The 21,993-nt window shown below is 39.3% G+C and overlaps 1 protein-coding gene and 1 long non-coding RNA gene across 3 annotated transcripts in view; one reads left to right on the top strand and one right to left on the bottom strand.

The window, feature by feature from the left end:
- THADA (THADA armadillo repeat containing) overlaps positions 1-21,993 on the top strand; it is a 438,996-nt gene that overhangs the window by 295,485 nt on the left and 121,518 nt on the right. For both annotated transcript variants that reach the window (XR_012800897.1, XM_075595760.1), the window contains exon 31: positions 509-594. Coding sequence is in view for 1 of the 2 variants with exons in the window: in XM_075595760.1 (XP_075451875.1) it covers positions 509-594 (86 nt within the window). In the remaining variant the exon portion in view is untranslated. The remainder of the gene's footprint in view (positions 1-508; positions 595-21,993) is intronic.
- LOC142492775 (uncharacterized) lies at positions 5,071-21,789 on the bottom strand. Its single transcript, XR_012800898.1, has 3 exons — positions 21,144-21,789; positions 19,948-20,281; positions 5,071-5,450 (listed from the first exon to the last, which is right to left on the bottom strand). It is a non-coding gene; the product is annotated as an uncharacterized LOC142492775 (long non-coding RNA).

Genomic DNA, 21,993 nt, shown 5'->3' with positions numbered 1-21,993 from the left:
TTGAGGGGCTTGTAATTCCGTGCAGCCCACTTCCACATCGAGGCGGGGGAATATACCCGTCGTGAATACCTCCCAATATTAAACTTTAATTTTCCATCTCTGGTTTGGTTATGTAGTTTATGAGTTGGATATTGCTGATCCAAATCATATGTTTGCTGTGCAAATTGACTTAGAATGAGATTATGCAATTTGTCATTAGGAACAGAGAGTCAAACAGCCTATTGTGCAGAATACGTATCTTATGTCTACAGGGGCCAGAAACTGTATTTATACTGATTTTTTTTTTTTTTTTGTACATATTCGGATTGTATGTTTGTCATGTGAAGAAAGATTGCTAGACCATGAAACCTAGTACAGGTTGTACAGTATATGTAATTAAAATATATATTTATTTTTGTGTACAATGTATACATTATTCTGTTCAGTTTAGTAAAGGCTGGTCGTGTTTTTCTTTTTTTTTTTATTTGTCTAAATCTATATTTTTTTTTATAAACCTTCATTTTTTTAGGCAAAACCCCTGTTTGGTGACCAGAGCTGCTTATATAGACATCTTGAATATGTTCAGCAATTACTTTCGGAAAGCTAGAAAACAAGGTAAGGGATTAATATACCAATCACCACATGTATGTACTCTATAGGTGTGGGAAATGGGCAGTACACCATTGAAGGTTCAGTGCGTGACCGTTCTGGCCTTTAAATGTGTAAGCAGACCTGGTTGACAGAAAGGTGCATGCGGTACCTTTTTATGGCAACCTATTCATTTACATTATTCCCCTTAGTACCACGGAGTTTCCGGCTCCAGAGTCATGTGATCCCTATTACCGCAATCACATGACTCCTAGTAGAACAGCAGTGCAGGCCAAACAGACGGGACGAAATCACATGATGTTCAGTGAATATCATAAGGGCACTTTGGTGCAAGCTGTCAATGCTACTAATGCAAGCAGCGGTTTAAAATAGAGCCTCTGGAAATAGGTCAAATCAAGTCGTCGTTCAGACTAGGGTGCACTAGAACTGCCAAGCACCCATATTTTTCCACTGCTGCCAGCAAATCGTGCTCTTAATGAACAATGTAAATGGTCAAAAGTAAAATACCATTTTTTGCCCAGGTAAAATTGTTATATCACTATTTATAAAAATATATGGGTTGAGTAAAGTGATAATGTGCCGGCTGAAGGAGTAGCATAGTAATAAGTACACGATCTTTCAAGTGGGTGAAGCGGGTTTGAATCCAAGTGTCGCCTTTCCTCGTGTCTTTGACTTTATCTCCTGGGGCTCAAGCACAAAAATGCCATTTGTGAGCTCTTTAAGGCACGGACTTGTTGTACTGTGCCTGTATAATTATATATATACAGCGCCATGCACATTGTTGGTGCTAGTTAAGAATAAACTATTATTGTAGTATGATTCAACATTGATGATTTACATGATGGAAATGCCGCGTAAAGCTATCTACAAATGTGCAAAGAGATGGTACCTTTAAAAGTTTACAAAGTGTGTGTGTGTGTTTCAGTTGTTTTCTAGGATTTGCTGGGCATTTAAACTGAATCTTTGAGGGTATATAATGGGAATGAAGAGACAGAAAATGCTTACTAAGGGGTTTCTAAGAAAATAAAAAAATAAAAGTTCTCTCAATGATTTGTTTTTGGTTAAAATAATCACCAATAAAGAAAAATCCAGCCAAATGATCAAATTTCTGCTTATTGACTTTTTTTAATGAAAGGTGTTAATTAATCTTTGGATTGGGATTCCTGTCCTAAATGGGAGTATGGAGAGAACTTGTCCTTCTGTGTGTACTGGAGTATGACAGCTACAGTACTGTATTGCAGATACTGTATATATGTGTTTACTGTTGGAGACTAACTAACCTCTGGGTTACACGCAAAGTGCTACATTGGTCCAGCTTAGAATCTCACATTGTTTTTACATATGAATCTGAACCTCCAACTTCTAGGGTTATTCAATGTATTGTAGTATTGTTAAAGCAAACATTTATTAGTAAGTCTTCTGTTGGAATATCTGACTCTTGTCAACCAGATCTTTTCCTGCTATCTAGGGCACAAACGTTCCCCACATCTGTATATAAAAATGTAGTGAATTACAATTTATGTCTTGACTATATATCACAAAGGTGATCAGTGATAAATGACCATGTGGCTAGATGAAGTAATACTGATATCAACGTGAATGAAAAAACAGCATTATTGTAAGCCCTCCATAATTGCTGCTGCCTGCTTGCATTTGATATCATTGAATTACCTATAAAGACTGGAGGGATATTGCCATAGAGGTAAACAACTTCCATATTAGGAAGAAGGACTCCTGCGATGGGCACCCCACAAAATCTCCTAGCAGACCAGGTCACAGATTGTCTGCTGGGGTGAAATCTTTTTTTACTTTGCAAAAACACCAACAAATAGAGAGCACCAGGAATCGGGGTAAGTATACTGTAAATACATCTTTCTATAAATAAAAATAATAAACCTGCATGTAAGTATTCAAATCATACCAGTGCAATAGCTGGTGTCCATATCTCACGACTACGTCAGGTGTCTCTAATCCGCAGCAATATGAGAACAATGTGCTAATGTCTATCCCAATCCTCATGGTCCTGGGATATAGTGTGCACCAGATGATGTCACACCATGAATATAGACCTCAACGTATTTCACCAGGCTTCGTATCACTTGGGGGTCGGTGCTACAGCCTTCAAGGTATCATTGTATAGTCCCAACTATCAGTCATCTCATTATCTGATCTTTCTCAGTTGTGATCTTTTGATCCATAAAATAATTTTACTTATGCTCTCATCAAGAGAGCGCTTTGTAGAAGCCTAATAGAAGACAACAGTAGGAGTTCGAGTAGCAAGAAACCTAGGGTTGGGTCTAGAAGGAAGGGAGCTAGACAGCAGAAATAAAGGAAACACAGAGACTCGCTGCCCAGGGAGCCAAACCAAACAGGACAAGATGGTTGGTAAACAGCCCCCAACCACTCTTATCACTCCATCCACTCCTATCCCCCCTCCCCTATCCCCCCTCACCCCCCCTCCACTTTACCTTCTCTTTTGCGGTTTCTTTCTTCTATCCTCTTTTCCTTGTTTTTAAATTTTTTTATTTTATTATTATTATTATTTTTATATTAAAATCGGATGTATAAATCTAAAATCAGCTTGGGTTCCACGGATCCCTCATGCAATAATTGTTTGAAATTATAATTGTTTGAAAACACAATAAAAAGCTTTATAACTGAAAGAAAAAGAAAAAAGCTCTTTGTAGTAATTATTTGAATGGAGATACATAACAAAAATATAGAGAAAAAAAGGGTGGGTGTACAATACTGTATATATTATGCTCGGATTCTGTGTCTGCCTTACATGATGAAGAACCCCGAGAGCTTTCGAAAGCTTGTAACTTACTATCTGTTGGTTCAATAAAAAGTATCACATGACCTACTCCTGTCCCTCCTTTATGATGTAACAAAAATATCTAAACTTTCCTGTGGCCCTGACCAAATTAACAAAATAGCGTCATATATACCAATATTTCACCTTTCCCAAATAAATTAAGTCTCCCAAAGACCCATACAAACTACTGCATCCTGTAGTTAGTTGCCAAACGTGTACTCATGGCTGTACTATGAATCGGTCTATAAAACCGACTATCAAAACTAAAATAACTGTGTTCCAAAATAAAACAAATATTATCTATAAGAAATTGTTTTTGAGATGGTGGTAAATTTCTATCTTTATTTAAAAAAAAATGTGAAATGGCTTAAATGATCACTGTTTTATACATGTGTAGTTTTATACATGTGTCACAGGTGTAGTGGAGGAACCTAGTGTGGGAGGGCTAGGCCACCATCACTATTACCACTGCAACTGATTAGGAGTTGGGGCTGGGCTGTGTGAAGAGAAGATCTCCGACAATAAGGGCGCCAAGGTCTTTTGTATGAAAGTAAACAGCTTTTTATTGAACATTAGCAGCAAACAGTCACTGGATCAGATAGCTGGATTCCTGGGTCCCCACTGACAGGGGCACCGACTTGTGTTCGGAGGGGCTTCCAAGTGATAGCAGAGAAATTTACCTTTTGGGTTGGACCAGGGAGCCTTTCTAGTAGTGTGAGGCAAGGACCTGTCCCTTTAGGTTCCCTCTTCACTGACCTTCCATCTCTGTCCTGGCCTTCTCGTTTTTTGGAAACCTTAGGCCCAATCCTGACGGGGACACTGCACCCTATGGTCAGGGCTCTGGTTCACTCGCCTGGTTATCCCTAAACACACCCAGTGGGACCTCCCTCTTATACTCTATATACAGTACTTACATCAAATATTTGTCTGTCTTTGGATTGTTATTTTACTTTTTATCAGGGCCTCTGAATTTTATTCAATCTCGAGCCCATCCTCTCCTCATTTGAGACAAAGAGTCAGGAAAGAAGGGGCTTTGTCTGTGAAAACTCCTGTTGAGCACATCGTAATTACTCAAACGGGATCGGGTTTTAGGAAAATATTTTAAAATGTATTGGTGCCTGATTTTCATAATAAAAGGTGGCACTCACTGTCACGTACGGCACCCCTGTGAGCTCGTGACTTGCATACAGGACAAGGGTTAATACACAGCTCGCAAGTTGTCCCACTTTTCAACTTCGCAAAGGTCCCTCAAATGAGCAATATCTTCCCTCAATCCATCCCCATATACCATCTGTCACGCACAGCACACAATTGAGCAAACCACTTAGATATGCAACCAGGGTTAATACACATGGCTACTCTAGCCAAATCGCCTTTCCCACAAGATACTGTCAATGAGCTAATATCATCCCTTTGCTCAGTTGCAATCAGATCTATACGCTGCCACCACCCGAGATATTATGCAAAAATAAGATGCTAAATTAATATCTGCCAGGGGCTCAGGTCCCTGTTGATTATAGAAAAAAGTACGTACATAACACACAAAAATCTATTGTAGCAAAATGTCTCCGAAAATGTAAATATTTTCCAGAGCGTGCAACAGTTCATTCAGAGCCCAAAGCATCACTTATTAAATGTTTTAATATATATATAAAAATACAGTGCTTAGATTACAGAAAAAAGGATTACAAGAACATACAATTACAGTAAAGGCAGGACAGTTTCTTAAAATAACAGGATAAAATAGAAATCCCTATACATTACGTTACCATATGTCATAGGTTTTTTCCCGGAGAGGTCACTGGCGTAGTAATTATGAGAAATTACATTGTATGGTAACAACACAACCTTAGCGCTAAAACCCGGTGTCACAGTATTGCGTATAAACTTAATTAATACAATACCCATAAATGTAATGTCCAGTGTCATGCAGCCTTGAAGACTTGAAGGTTTGTCCAAAAACCTTCTTGATAACAATGCGAAAAAAGAAAGTCCTCCTTAGCGCTTGAACTCTGGATGATGGTGCAGATATTCTCCAATAGATATACTGTAGAGAGAAAACAATACAATATTGTTTCAATAAAGTTATTCAGACAATATGTGCTTTTTAAACACCGTCATGTGCATCCATCTGGATAGAAAATCACTCAAGAGAGAAAACAATACAATATTGCTTCAATAAAGGTTCACAATGCACATTTTTATGTGGGAATCCGTGAGCGTATTTCCAATTGTCCTTTTGTTTTGTTTTGTTAGTAATTTTTTTTTTATACGGTATTGTCCTATGGCTATTTTATTATTTCTTTTTCATATGACGTATGAGTCATTCTTAATCAGCCAACATAATACTTCATGTCCAAGAGTGTATAAGTTAAGTAATACAAACATATCTTCTCTATAAGCCAGCACTATTTCACTGGTATCAATAATTTGTTGATAGTGTTTTTTATATCATCATCCACTCATTGCATTTGTTTATATAATTAAGACTAAGGACCGCACTATATTACACCCTTTGATGAACACGTGGAGCACTATTCACATGGATTGAGTGATTCTCTATCTAGATAAGGTATTTAAAAAGCACACTTTATTGAAGCAATATTGTATTGTTTTCCCTCTGGAAGTTATATCACTCAAATCAATAGATTCAGGCGTTTATGATGGACGCAGCAAGACTAAGTATGACCGTCGTAATCCAAAATTTGAGTGACAAATTAATATCTGTCCTTGACACGTCTTACCCATGGAGGTTGTGGTCTCGTTACATGCCACTCTGACACGATGACAGATCAATACCTGTTATTATGTACAGCATATGACTTCACATGATATTCTCATTTTTAATAAAGTCCGCCAACAGAAGCATAACCTGTGTGTCACCTCTCTCTTGAATGTACCAGTAATTATTCACGAACGTTGAGGCTGACAGAATAGTATCTGGTTGGTGTTTATGACCTTCTAAACCCCACATGTCACTTTTAGTGGGCTATCCATGACAGCTCCCCACCCCCACCCCCGGAATTAAGTCCCATTTGAAGACCAGCACAGACACAGAAAATGTCTTGACTAGTCATAAACCCTATACATTGTATTTTTAAAACCCAAATTATTGCGCCATTAACCCGTGAAGCACCGGATGGATGAAAATACATAATATCTCATGATGTTATTATGACACTTGCCTAGATTTAACTCCTTAAGCATGTCACTGCCATTAGTTCATTTGGTCCTAACAGGGGACAGCCTTTTAAATTAGAACTTTTAAAAAAAATTTTTTTAATGAGAATGGAAGTATTTTTAAACATTCTTGGTATCATTAAAGTGTTAATGTTCTGGCTGGTAAAATTAACTTGGAAAAATGTATATATTTTTTTGCATATGTTCTTTAGTGCTGTGAACATTTTGTTAAGCTGTAGTGCAGTTACAAATATAAATCTACACGTATTTGTCCCTGCCACATTCCTTTCAGATATATTTATTCATTGTATTTATTTCACTTTCCCATTCTGCGGTTTGCTGTTCCACTCCCGCTCCTTAACTTTCCACTGTAATAAATGCTTTATTAGGGTGTTTAAGCACCAGTACTTTATATATATATATATATATATATATATATATATATATATATATATATACATAGAACAAAACAAGCAGAAATAGAAGTAGCGCCTCTAAAGTATCCTGATAAAAAATAATAAATTCTTCGAAGAACCAGTTGCTAATCATGAATGTGCTTAGCGGGGCGGCTAGATGTAGGCTAATACACTATGATACAGACAATAAAATAATACAATAATAGTGCAATCTTTTGACAATAGAACCCTATAAAAAATATATGAAAAAATCAAAAAATGAATTTAATATGTAAAAAATGTAGAAAAAATTGTCAAACAATAAAAATGATGATTAAAAAACCTTTAGTACATAAAATCCTGTTCTAATGGCACAAACTTCAGGTTCTTGCAGCCCGTTTCGAAGGGATCACCAGTCCCTAATGATATCTAGAAAAAAGAATAAGAAAGAAACAGGCGCACACCTAGTGCATTACCATAATAAAAATGTTTTAAAGGAACATAAAATCTATAAAATGCCCACTCACAAAGGTACAGCAATAATTAGCGTGTATGAGATAGGCTCTCATGTGCCAGCAGCTCAAGCATCAGCGTCCGGCTCAGATCAGTGGCGTCGTCACGTGGACCTCCTTCATGCAGCAGGAACCGGAAATGGAATCCCTCGCCTTTGGTGTTCAGCGTGTACAGCGAAACGGGTCCCACCAGGAAACAGAGTCTTGAGAGTCCTCAATACAGCTGAGCAATGGCCGCAACAAGCGCACACGAGAGCCAAAAATCTCTGTGCAAGTAACAGCAGTGTTCGTGGGCAAATGGCGGCCGCAATCTAGCCACGCCCTACGCGTTTCGTCATCGATGATGACTTCTTCAGGGAATACCCTCTAAGCACCAGTCCATGATATTTATAGGGAGGTATTAGTATAATTAGCCAATACACTAATTAAAGCATTCGTATTATATAATACACATGATACGCATCAATATAACAATCTTAATATATAAAATCAAAGGTTGGTACTAGCTGCGGTGAATGTGATTGGTCCGTGGCCACCCCGACTGTCATTGCCCAAGAGGTACGCCCCACTGTGACACACACCGCCCACACGACTGTCATTGGCCAAAACTTACAGTGACATCACTGACACACACCTACTTCACTGTCACACACTTGCACTGACAGCATACCCCCACAGAACCCCTGCAGAGTCCTTGGTAAGTTCATCTCACTCTCACCCCTGTGTCCACACGCACGCACACACACACACACACACACACACACACACACACACACACACACACACACACACACACACACACACACTCACACCTGAGACCATGCTTCTTCACCTAATATCACATGAGATCCATATTAGATGAATGTTACATCTCTTAAAGGGATAAGTTGGAATCTACATTTTACAATATTAAGTGGCTGCTGTGAGTATCTCCTCACTAACTGTCATTTAATGCCTAAACATATTGTTATTTATTTGCTTAACTGAAAAGGGAATAAAAAAAACATATGTTTAGTAGAAATTAATCTGCCCTCACACAAAATGGCTGCTGTGAGAATCTCCTCACTGTCATTGAATGCCTACAAATATTGTTATTTATTTGCTTTCACATGCTATTATTATGTATGTAGAAATGAATGTGTCTTTACACTAAATGGCTGCTGTGAGAATCTCCTCACTGTCATTTCATGCCTACTATCATTTTGCCTCCGCCCCTTATTGACATCAGATCAGAAGTTTCTCACTCAGTGTGTAGTTGGCCTACATTTATTACTCACGCAGTGCAGTTGTGGGTTTGTTTTTATATGTTTGCTCCAACTGGAACTACTAAAAATTATACTTCTTATTTTAAACAACATCAATTTATTTTATCTATTTAAATTCCGGCCAACGCCGGGTCTCGCCCAACAGTATCTGTGCACATGGCCGCTCTGCGACACTCCCTGCGCACACTCATGCTATGGCGTGCCTTTCAATTTCTATTACAAAAATGCCCGCACCTACCTTCATTCTCCCTCTGCAACGGCCGCCCAACAGTATCTGTGCACATGGCCTCTCCGCGACACTCCCTGCGCACACTCATGCTATGGCGTGCCTTTACATTTCTATAAAAACAATGGCCGCCCGTACCTTCATTCTCCCTCCGCAACGGCCGCCCAACAGTATCTGTGCACATGGCCGCCACGCACCGCGACACTCCCTCACGGAACAGGCAAGCAGCCCTGCCACGTCATCCCTGCCACGTCATCCCTGAGCAGGAAGGGGGGGGGGGGTGGAGCGCCCGTCACCTGCAGGTATACGCCCGGGGAGAGCCGGGTAACGGCAAAGGATGGCGAAGCAGAGGAGTCTGGGAAAAGGCCGGGGTTAAAGGCGGGAAAAGGCCGGGGGCCAAGAGCAGAAAACACGCACCGAGGGGGTTAATGGTGCGGAGGCTTCTGAGAAGGGGAGGTGAGCGGAGCATTCTGGGAATAGCCATAACAAATCAGTGTGGCATGAGCGAGCAAGGTCCCCCCCCACCACTGTCGTCCCCCCCCTCCCCCTCCTAGCAGGAAATTTATTTTATCTATTTAAATTCCGGGTCTCTCAGCTAGTTATACAATAAATGAATACATAAATACACATCATTTTGTAAGGACCCCATTGAGTATAAGAGATTATGTATATATATATAAAAAACATATGTTTATAGTAAGAACTAGAAAAAATATATATACATTGTTTTAATCTTGAACACAGCATACAGTACATCTTAAACAGAACATTAATAGCTAATATGAGAGTAAGTGATCTACAAATTTAACAATTGAACTTCTATTAGTTTCAATTAAATAGATAATACATGAATTATCAAGAGATATATAGGATGACTATAACTATGTATTAAAATACCTTTATAGAGATAATATGTATGTACATATATTTAGAATTTTTAGGTATCAGAATAAATTCAAAGTGACCTATATTTAAATGAATAATATTTAAGACTTAGTTAGATAAAGATGACCACTATTAAATACCCCCGTTTTAATTTAACATTAATTAATTATAGGTTTCTTAGAGACAACAAAATTCCAGATATAAATGCCCCAAAATACTTTGTCAATACATGAAAATACTGAGTGACAACAATGTTAGGCTTTAGTTGTAAATTTCCCCAAAATATTACCTAGTTTATAGATTCCAGCGTAGAGTCAGAGGAGGCAAAATTAGATGGATCCAAAGCAAAGACAGAGGAAGAAGTATAGCTCACCTTGCATGTGATATGTGTATCAAATGGTGTCTGTATATTAATGTACAGTGAGGATCCTATGTGATATATGTGCTAAAATTATATGGAAATAAATTGTGTGTGAATTGAATGTGACAATAATTCTATGAATATGTAAAATATAATGTGAATGAAGATTCTATATATAAAATTACGTAAACATATGTGTAGAAATATGTGCAAAGTGAATGAAAATCTATAAATGTATTAAATAATAATTATAAATTAAATAATGATGAGTGACTATTTGTGAAGATAAATCGTACAAAGCAATATGCTATGTACCCTACAAGCCGACCTCCCGATAATGCATGTAATCTAGTGATATAAAGTGACTAATAATGACCAAATGAACGACCATAGCCCAGAGGGAATGCATAGCATTCAACCCAGACCTCTGGAGGAACACCCAAAAGTGTTCAAACTATGGTGCTGATATCAATATGGTCATTATGTCCTTTGGGATATGTAGTATCCAAAATATACATCCAGTAAGTCTCTCGAGTGCATAACTTCTGAAATCGATCTCCTCCCATATAGGAGGGGGGGAATGAACTCAATACCCACAACAGAGAGGGATTTGGGATCTTTGTTGTGGTTAGTACAAAAATGCCGGGAAAGGCTGTGTGTTTGGCACCCATTAACAATGTTTCGCCGGTGCTCCAAGAACCATGTACTTAGAGCTCTAGATGTTCGGTCTATATATTGTGTGCCACACTCACAGGAAATGAGATACACAACATATTCACTTAAACAATTTATATGATCTTTTATTTCATATGAAGTACCATTTGAATATGATGTAAATTTATTGGTTTTTGTCAAGTGTTTACAGGTAAGACAGCGGCCTCTCCCGCATCCAAAATTCCCCAGCTTTTTGGCCAGATTTGAATTGGTAATCTTTTTAGATTTGAGTTTGCTCGGAGCCAGCATTGTTTTAATACTCCTCGCTTTTCTAAATACAGTTGGAGCATATTCAGGTACTAGATGGCCAATTACAGGATCATTACGTATTATGTTCCAGTGGCAGTATAAAATCTTTTTAATTTCATGAGCAGATTGGTTAAATTGTATGATGAATTTTGGTGAAGTATTTGATTTATAATCCTTCTTTCTACTCTCACGTAATGATTTAGATTTATTTTTCGATTGTTCTAGTAGTGTATCTCTTTTTATAAGACTAGCATCCTGAAATGCTTTATTAACAACAGACATATCATAACCCTTCTCTTGAAATTTCATAGATAGAGCCTTTCCCTGTGATATAAAATCAGGGTCCTCCGAACAGTTGCGCCTGATTCTATAGAACTGACTTTTGGGCACGTTATTTAGCCACTTCTTATAGTGGTTGCTACCATAATGTAAATAACTATTGGTTGACACTGATTTAAAGTGTGTCCTAGTCTGAATTTGATGTTCTCTACCAATATATAATTCCAAATCCAAAAAGACAATGGTAGTTGGGTGTATAGTGTGTGTAAATTTTAAACCCATCTCATTGTCATTAAAGGATCTCCCTATCACCATCCCAAATAAGAATAATGTCATCTATGAAACGGCCATAGTACACCAGACCGCCACCCAGACGAGCATTCTCCCACACATGGGTACTCTCCCACAGTCCCATGTAGAGATTAGCATAGCTGGGGGCAAATCTGGTGCCCATAGCCGTTCCACAGATTTGTAAATAATAAATGTCTTCAAATAAAAAATAATTGTGACTTAAAATAAATTTAATTCATGCTAAAAGAAAAGTTCTCTGTGAAGGGTGAAGGTTAGTGTCTAACTCAAAATAGTGATTAATAGCCTTGATACCTTTAATGTGATCAATACAAGTGTATAGTGAAGATACGTCACATGTAGCCCAGTGATAGGTATCCTTCCAAATAATATCAGAGGTGGAATCGATGACATGCAAAGTGTCCCTAATATGTGAACGTAAATTTGTGACGTAAGGTTGTAAATAATAGTCAATGTATTGGGACAAATTGGATATCATCGATCCCACCCCCGATATTATAGGCATCCCTGGTGGATTAACTTTATCTTTGTGCAATTTTGGAAGGTGATAAAATATAGGTGTTATTTAATAAATCTAATAAATTTATAGATTTTCATTCACTTTGCACATATTTCTACACATATGTTTACGTAATTTTATATATAGAATCTTCATTCAAATTATATTTTACATATTCATACAATTATTGTCACATTCAATTCACAATTTATTTCCATATAATTTTAGCACATTTATCACATAGGATCCTCACTGTACATTAATATACAGACACCATTTGACACACATCACATGCAAGGTGAGCTATACTTCTTCCTCTGTCTTTGCTTTGGATCCATCTAATTTTGCCTCCTCTGACTCCACGCTGGAATCTATAAACTAGGTAATATTTTGGGGAAATTTACAACTAAAGCCTAACATTGTTGTCACTCAGTATTTTCATGTATTGACTAAAAGTATTTTGGGGCATTTATATCTGGAATTTTGTTGTCTCTAAGAAACCTATAATTAATTAATGTTAAATCAAAACGGGGGTATTTAAAAACCTATAATTAATTAATGTTAAATCAAAACGGGGGTATTTAATAGTGGTCATCTTTATCTAACTAAGTCTTAAATATTATTCATTTAAATATAGGTCACTTTGAATTTATTCTGATACTTAAAAATTCTAAATATATGTACATACATATTATTATCTCTATAAAGGTATTTTAATACATAGTTATAGTCATCCTATATATGTCTTGATAATTCACGTATTATCTATTTAATTGAAACTAATAGAAGTTCAATTGTTAAATTTGTAGATCACTTACTCTCATTAGCTATTAATGTTCTGTTTAAGATGTATGCTGTGTTCAAGATTAAAACAATGTATATATATATTTTCTAGTTCTTACTATAAACATATGTTTTTTATATATATATATATACATAATCTCTTATACTCAATGGGGTTCTCACAAAATGATGTGGGTTTATGTATTCATTTATTATATAATTGTTATATTGATACGTATCGTGTATTATATCATACGATTGCTTTAATTAGTGTATTGGCTAATTATACTAATTACCTCCCTATAAATATCATGGACTGGTGCTTAGAGGGTATTCCCTGAAGAAGTCATCATCGATGACGAAACGCATAGGGCATGGCTAGATTGCGGCCGCCATTTGCCCACGAACACTGCTGTTACTTGCACAGAGATTTTTGGCTCTCGTGTGCGCTTGTTGCGGCCATTGCTCAGCTGTATTGAGGACTCTCAAGACTCTGTTTCCTGGTGGGACCCGTTTCGCTGTACACGCTGAACACCAAAGGCGAGGGATTCCATTTCCGGTTCCTGCTGCATGAAGGAGGTCCACGTGACGACGCCACTGATCTGAGCCGGACGCTGATGCTTGAGCTGCTGGCACATGAGAGCCTATCTCATACACGCTAATTATTGCTGTACCTTTGTGAGTGGGCATTGTATTGATTTTATGTTCCTTTAATAAATTTTTATTATGGTAATGCACTAGGTGTTCGCCTGTTTCTTTCTTTTTCTTTTATCTATATATATATATCATCTTGAGTATTTCTTGGCTACATTTCTCCCTCCTTTTGTCTTATTTCTTGTTCTCTTCCCTTTTTCTGTTTTAATCAAGATATTTTGTATTCCTTTTTTAGAAATAATATTTGTTCCTATTTGCGTGAACAGTGTACGCTGTGCTATAAATATAATTTTGCAGGCACAATGAGCACCTGCCCCGTAGAGCTTACAATCGAATATTTTGATGCCTGAGACACAAGGAGAGGAACCATGATTTAACCAAGGTCACAAGGACCTGACACTAGGAGTCAAATTTGTCTCCCCTGCATCAAAATCTGTGCCATTGTCTTCAGATGCAGTTACTTTACTCAATAAGCCACTCATTCTGTGTGTATGTATTGTGACCACAAGCATGTGACCCATTGCCAGGTCATTCTTTGTCCTTTTACATTTGTAGCTTAGATGAGGAGTTTCCAACATGTGATAAACAATAACACTCTTAGGCCCAGAGTGACTAAAGAGGTTCTAGGCTTCAGCACGTATTAAGTCCCATTCATTTGAATGTAAGTTAAGGTGTGCTAAAGCATAGCACACGTTATTGAATCTAGTCTCTTGTGCACAAATTCCTACTCAGTAGTACTCCACACCCTTGGGACTTCTATGTAGAGGGAGAAAGGGGGTGGCCCGGGATTAAAGGGGTTACACCCCATTTGGCCATCCCCTGACCTCACCAGAGAGACAAGGGGTTAACTGGGCTGAGACCCAGAACTGTGATTTACCTCCTGTTATGACATGTAAATGTGTATTCCCCTTGTTCCCCCTGTTTTATTGTAACATCTGGTTAATCAGTGTCTGCATCACACACACACTGGGATCCATCCGGGAGCACAAGGGTTAATAGTTGTATAGTGATTATAGCCCTTTGTGTAATTTTCCTGCCTTTTCAGGCACCATTTTGCAGGCTCCCATAGGCCGCCATTGGAACTCCATGTATTTCAATGGCGAATCTTGCTGTGGAGTCCTGTTCCTGAGAAGACCAGCAGATGGCGTCCGAGAGGGAGAGCGGCGGTTTCCCATTGTAAGTCAATGGGCTCATTGACATCAATGGAGAAATCCTCGAAAGAGCTTTCTAGGAATGACTTGGCTGCCGTCCAAACCGCTTAACCGCAAAGTGGATACATTTTCAATAGGAGAGCTTTGATCACTGATAAGTCAAGTTCAAAGACAAGTGGCTTGGGAATAAACCGTTCTAGGGCACCTAGAAATAAAATTATTTCTGTCCCTAGTTCCTAGACCTCCCCCCACTCGACCACAACCGGGTCCCCGTATCCTGGACCCCCGATAAGGGTCGAACCGAGAAGAGCGGGCCGCGCCATAGGTTCCAATGGCGGCGGCAGAAACAGCTCAGGAAAACGGCTAGGTGTCAAAAGCAGAAATTTGGCAATCCATAACTCCGGTTCCGGAGGGCCCAGAGGATCAGGGTTTGGGGTATCTGTAGCCACTGCTCCGGCATCGCTGCAGAACCATCCTTCACCCTCTTGGACCAACCCGACGGAGTATGGACCCCCTTGAAAGTTAGGGATTTTTCCCATAGACTCCAATGGCGGCTAAACCCCATTGACCGGCTACTGCGGAAAAACCCCATTGACTTCAACGGCAGCATCGCCCCGTTGAAAGTCTATGGCGGGGATTCTCATAGCCGCCAACAGCGGCGGTTTGCCATTGAAAGTCTATGGCGGCGAAGCCCGTTGTTTTCAATGGGGATTTAGTGAAAAACCGTGATTTAAGTTACAGCGGAGATTTGTGTATTAAAATGTGAAACGGTTTTAAGTGTATTTGTGTATCTCCGGTTCCGAAGGTCGTAGCAAGTCGCAAATTGGACCATAGGGTGTCCCAGTTCCGGCATTGAGAACTGGGAAGTTTGGACCTGCTGGACCTAACAGAACCGGATATGACCAGTATGCAGGTCCTAACACTACCTGTGAAAATTCTCATTTGCCTTTGGAAGGTGGGGCCACTAACCCCCAAACAACTTTGTTGTTCCAGGGTTTAAGCTGACCCCACCCCACTTTTAAAGTAGCAGTTTTTTCCATGTACCTGTGCAGGACAGGTCTATTAAGACTATTACCCCTCCACAGCAGAGGTAAATGAGAATTTTCACAGGTAGTGTTAGGACCTGCATACTGGTCATGCCGAGACGTGGCTGCAGGCTTATAATGCTTTGGCCAAAGGGTTTAACTAAATGACCCTTATTCATGAGAATACCAACATTAACGTATTTAATTATGTATTTTGTCACATTGGATGTAGCATTGGGTATCTTTGTCACCACAAAATGAACTGCCAGAATACTGTATATTAGGACTTAATTTTTATTTTATTTTTTTGGGGGGGGGAATCTGTTTTTACGTTTCATTTTAATTGTAATTGCCTAACATTATATTGGATGTATATTTGTCATCTTTTACCTTATATACTGTATTATTTATCTGGCATTTGTATGTGAATGCGCAGTAAATAAAAATACCTATTGTGGTGCATTTGAATGTCTCAGACAGGTCTGCAACCCTGTCTTTCCACATTATCACTTAGCAAACAGTGCTTCCACTGCAGCCAAGGATTCTGGGTAATGACAAATTTATTTACTTGTACTGTACGGTGAAGGGTTTATGTCACTTTTTTTACCCACCATAACTTTTTAATGTACAAGTAAATGTTATTCTTCACTAAACTGTTAATACACATGGATGCTCTTTATTAAATCTTGTATTCAATGAAGAGCAGGACTAGTATTGCAGAGAGCTTGCTCTTTCTGTGAGTCATCCTCTGATGGAGCGCTCCCGTTGACACCGTTGGGTCACTTTCACAAATGGAGCTAAGCAGGTTACAATTGCACCAGAAAATAGTGACACACGTCAATTATTAATGGTCACAAGCACGGAAAATGAACCTGGTCCTCAACCAGAAATGGCCTGGCCAGAGGTATGGAACGATTCTCAGTGGGATGAGTTTAAAGGCAACTATATATGGCATGTTAGTTCAAACGGCAAACTTGGATGTGATACTTGCTCATCTGTTAAAAGCTTAGGGGCTTCAAAACGAGAAAGGCTTCATATTTCTGAAGAGTGGAGTAAATGCCTTTTTGAAGCAACTGGAAAAGACCGCGCCAGTAAGTTATCAAACCTCCGTAAAATTATAAGGCACTTGGTATACCCTCTGGGTTTATTACGACTACAGCACTGGCTATTATTCAGTTTAAAACATGAATGGTTTAATGTTACTTTCAAAGCTTTTTACACAAACACAAATAAATTGGTTTGGCAAACGTTGTGCAGTAAATCACACACAAGCCAGTACCTACTTACTGAAGCGCTCACACTGCCTTACTTTCCCTGAAATAAAAAGCGGTAAAGTCTAAATACACTCACAGGTCAACAATGACCCATCAAAGCATTTTTTTTTATGATTCTTGTTTCATTGTTATTTCCGACAAAAACAACTCAGTGCATTCATATATATATATATATATCTTTATATAATAAATGACACAAATGTTGCTGACAAGTGAACAATGGTCATAACAGAACCTCCGTGATTTATACCAGTCATGTGACAGCAGTGATGGAAAGACTTTTTCTTTTTTGATAAACATAGTTGTGGAGGAGTAGCATTGTGGTAAACGCAGTGATCCCACCTAGGAAGGTATTCTGAAGGTGTGGTAAATAAATGGCAAATAAAAATATCACGTGTAAGCACATTCACATCTCAGACAAGTCTGCAACCCTGCCTTTCACCATTATCTCCTAGCATGCAGTGCGTCCACTGCAGCAAGGGATTCTGGGACATGACATGCATTTTTTGCTTCAAATTAATTTTGACATGGACATCTATAAGTTTATGCCTTTCGCATTACAGAGCTTTTCAGCACAGCACATATGAAAGGGAAATTTTTTTAAACTAAAATTAAAAAATGGCGGCTTGGGACGGCTGCTTTAAAGAGGCAATGCAAGGCGGCAGATTTTATTTGCAAGTTTTAAAAAAGTGTGCGCGCGCCGAGCACGCGCATTTTAAGTGAAACTTATTTGTCTTTTGTCACTGTTTTGTCACAGAAATTGTATTTGTAATGGTGATGATTTTAATTAAAAATCACAACACAATTTCAGTGCCAAAACGCAAAAAAGTTTGACTTAGAACGCGTGTTTTAGCTATTTGCACTTCTATATTTATTGTAACTGTGAATACTGCTGGTGTGCATCACTGTGTGTGTGTGTATGTGTGTGTGTGTGCGCGCCTCAGTCAGTGTGTGTGCGTGTGTGTGTGCGTGCATCAGTCAGTGTGTGTATCACTGTGTGCGTCTGTCAGTCAGTGTGTGTGTGTGCGCGCGTGCGTCAGTCAGTGTGTGTGTGTCATTGTGTGTGTGTCAGTCAGTTAGTGTGTGTGTGCATCACTGTGTGTGCGCGCATCACTCAGTGTGTGCGCGCGCCAGTTTGTGTGCGCGCGCGCCAGTTTGTGTGTGTGCACGAGCGTCAGTGTGTGTGTGTGTGCGCGTCTGTGTGCGTGCGCGCGCGGCAGTCAGTGTGTGTGTGCGTGTGTGTGCGTGCATCAGTCAGTGTGTGTATCACTGTGTGCGTCTGTCAGTCAGTGTGTGTGTATCACATTGTGTGTGTGCGCGTCACTCAGTGTGTGCGTCAGTCAGTGTGTGTGTGTGTGTGTGTGTGTGTGTGTGTGTGTGTGTGTGTGTGTGTGTGTGTGTGTGTGTGTGTGTGTGTCAGTCAGTATGTGTGTTTCAGTGTGTGCGCGTGTGACAACTTTGGGTAATTCTGTAAAAATTTCTTCACTATCAAATATTTGTCCCCATTTTTGATCTACATTAGAAGTAAATGCACAGGTTTTTATTTTGGGTAATAGATTTTTTTTTAATGGATGCACCTCATCAAATAATAGGTCTTCATGTAATGTAATCTTAGCACAATGAGCTATTTTAAGAACATCGTCAAAGAGACATTTTCTTCCTTTAAATTTAAAAGTGTAAACACCGGAAATTGACTATTTTCACAATCGTACCATTTCGTCAAATAGTCCGTTGCTTCATTATAAACTTACAATGCCTCTTTCACAAACATTTGTGTACAGTATCTCTTTCTTCCTGATGTTGCCCAAATATTTGTTGTTGATTCTTAAGGATGTCATTATTTTGTGTACTTCAGTACATGTTATCGTGCTACAGTATAGTCAAGTAATAACCGCGTTTAGGTCATTAAATGCATAAAATGGTGTATGAAATATATGTAAAGTTCTGGGATTGATAAATGTGTACGTATATCATTCTGAGGTTCATCCTGTGGGTCTTTAATAAAAACCCAAACTAATGTATTACAGGTATCTTCACGTTGCTGAATGAAATAGGTTTTTACTGCTGGCCAACACAACAATAAACGTTCAACAGCTTTAAATAATGAAAGCTATCGTGTCGGAGGCTCAAAGCTTTTTCATATTCCATATTAAGAAAATCAAAGCATTGCTTTAATTCGTCTGTTCTTTTCGCACTGTTGGGAACATTCAGCGAAAACTTGTGTCACTAAATTTTCAACGTCATATGACAAACATTTACATTAATTTCTTGAAGCATTGTGTATTATATGGCAATTAGTTTTAAACATATTTTCATTCAATAACAAAAGTTTCTGGAAAACAGTTATTTTTGCCATAATTGACCGATGCATTGTCAGCTGTGTAAGAAACCATATTTTCAATTTTAAGATTACATTTTGAGTGACAATTTTGTATTTTATCGGCAGTAGCAGCAGATGTCTCTTGGGAGTCTTCATAGAAGTCAATGACTTTGTTTTGAATTCCCTTTTTGATATGGAAATATCTAACCGCAATTGGGAAAAACTTCCTATTGCCTTTATTTGAGGCGTCAGTTGCAATGGAAAATGGAAGTTGCAAATTACTATCACTGGTCATTTCATGCAATATCATTTCGGTAGATTTAGGATATAATACATTTTCTACCAACATCTCTAGCTTCATTCTTACGCAATGAATTTTTGGGGCCAAACTTGAATCACGGTAAATTTTTGAATTTATTTTAATACCACAGTCTATACTCGGGTAGCTATGATGATGGCTTACCCCATAGTATACTTGGGTAATTTCCGCTATAGCATCTTTCAAGTCTTCTGCAGTATTTGTCTTTGGAAGAAAAGTTGTCAACACTTGGTTTGTTGAGACCGTGTGAACCAGTCCCTTGTGTTTCTTGCTATTGAGATGTCTTTATTGCCTTCTCACCGTCATGCCTTACTGTAAACGTTACACTGCAAATTTTGCATTTTGCTGTGATTTTGTCCAGTTTCGTTAATCAGGACTTGTATTCTGCCCTTTCCAACCATTCGTCAAGGAAATGAACATCATAATCAACTTTCCTTTTTTTCTCCCCGTCTCAGCCTTATCCATATTGAAGATCAGCCTGTATAACAAATATTTAAACAAGTTAAGGATAAAAATTGAAATAAAAATATCACCATTTAAAAAATGATTTATTCACAGCATCTGCCCCTATGAATTTTAATAGGATTATCCTCTTACAAGACTAATCCAATAGACCTTAAGGCTGTGGCCACGCTGCCACTGAGCGCGCTCATGTTTGAGAGCGGTGACATCACCAACTCTCCAAGCATGAGCGCAGGGTGTCCTGCATAATTTTGCAAGTGCGAGCGGGGGTGCATGGATCAGGCTATTTCTGTGTGTGTGTGTGTGTGTGGGCTGATTCACTTTCACTGAAGAAAATGCGTCAAGCGCCAAGCACGCTCAGCACCAGCATGGATGCAGCCTTATGAATTCACCCTCTTAAAAAACAAACAACCAAGCAAAAAACAGTCTCGGAAGTGCTTGATGACTGGGCCTGGGCAATGGGCATACAAGGATGCCCCCTATTCCCCCCTCCAAGAATTTGAGGCCAAGGTGAGCCAAGCAGTTTATATGTTCATTACTTAATTCAGAATTAATACATTTCATTAAACATTGTTAACTTCAATGCACCACAGTTGGTTAATAATCTTTAGCATTGCATTGCCAATTTCAGAGCTTAAAGAATAGAGCCCAGCAGTATGTGAAAATATGCTATAAGTGTGAAGCTCAATTCCAATCTCATCTCATAAATAGCTAGAAGTTCAGCAGCACCGAAGTGCCTTCAGACTTCCTGGACAAATGTGGTCACGAGATTTTCTCCCCAAAATGAGAAATAAGGCAGCTCTCACTCAGACGGAGACACATGTACATATAAATTCACAAATACAAATCAGTGCACTGTTACAATTTCCAATACATACCTGGCAGTGAACTTGAAGCAGGGCAACAGGCAAGTGAAGCAGCAGCCAGCAGGAGGAGGGCAGCCAGAGAGGATGGTGTGAGGACTCAGAGGAGGGTGGTGCCGCAATGGACAGGACAGATGGGTGACCTGTAGTTGGCTGCAGTGCACACATAGGAAGTCAAGACTTGACTTCCGTGTTGGGGGTACTTGGGAGCGCTCGGCCAATCCTCTGTCGCCCGGCTCCTTCATTCACGTGTGCGCGCCACTGCCGCCCAGCCCGCCCACCTGAAGATTTCAGGGACCAACCCGTAACCCGGAGATGGGTATGCGAAACCCGGAGAGGTGGCAACCCCGGCTCTCCCCCATCTCTTCTTGTTACCGGACACAAGCTGTCTGAGTCCCCCAGCCCCCCTCTCTCCTCTCCCCGGCAGAGCTGGGGCACAGAAATTTGGTAAGGGGGGGGGGTGGTGTGTGTGTGTCGGTCATCCTCCTCCTCCTCTCTGGTGGCTGGTGGGAGCTGGCAACACTGACGTCGCTGATGGCCTCTTTTGCCAGCAGTGATGTCACTTCCTGCACTTTACTTCCGACACCATCAAGGCAATTTACTGCCAGGGAAATTTTCATGTGGTAGGTGCCATTAAAAGAAAGTTTAACTTCAAAAAAAATATAGGGTTGAAGCAGGGTGTCTGCTGATTTGAACCCTGCTAATTTCAGCTCCCCACTTCCACATATAATTACCTGTGAATTTGGTGCTGATAGCTGCTCTCCTCTGCTATCAGGGTTCACAATATGTTTGCTCTTAAGATATTTCCCGGCCTGCGGGCCAATAGGAAGCCGTGATATCATCGGTGCGGATTCCTATTGGCCCA

Source organism: Ascaphus truei, chromosome 4, assembly GCF_040206685.1.
Source record: "Ascaphus truei isolate aAscTru1 chromosome 4, aAscTru1.hap1, whole genome shotgun sequence".
In the NCBI taxonomy this organism is placed as follows: domain Eukaryota; kingdom Metazoa; phylum Chordata; class Amphibia; order Anura; family Ascaphidae; genus Ascaphus; species Ascaphus truei.
Note: the sequence above shows the minus strand (reverse complement) of the source record. Positions and strands in the feature narration are given on the sequence as shown.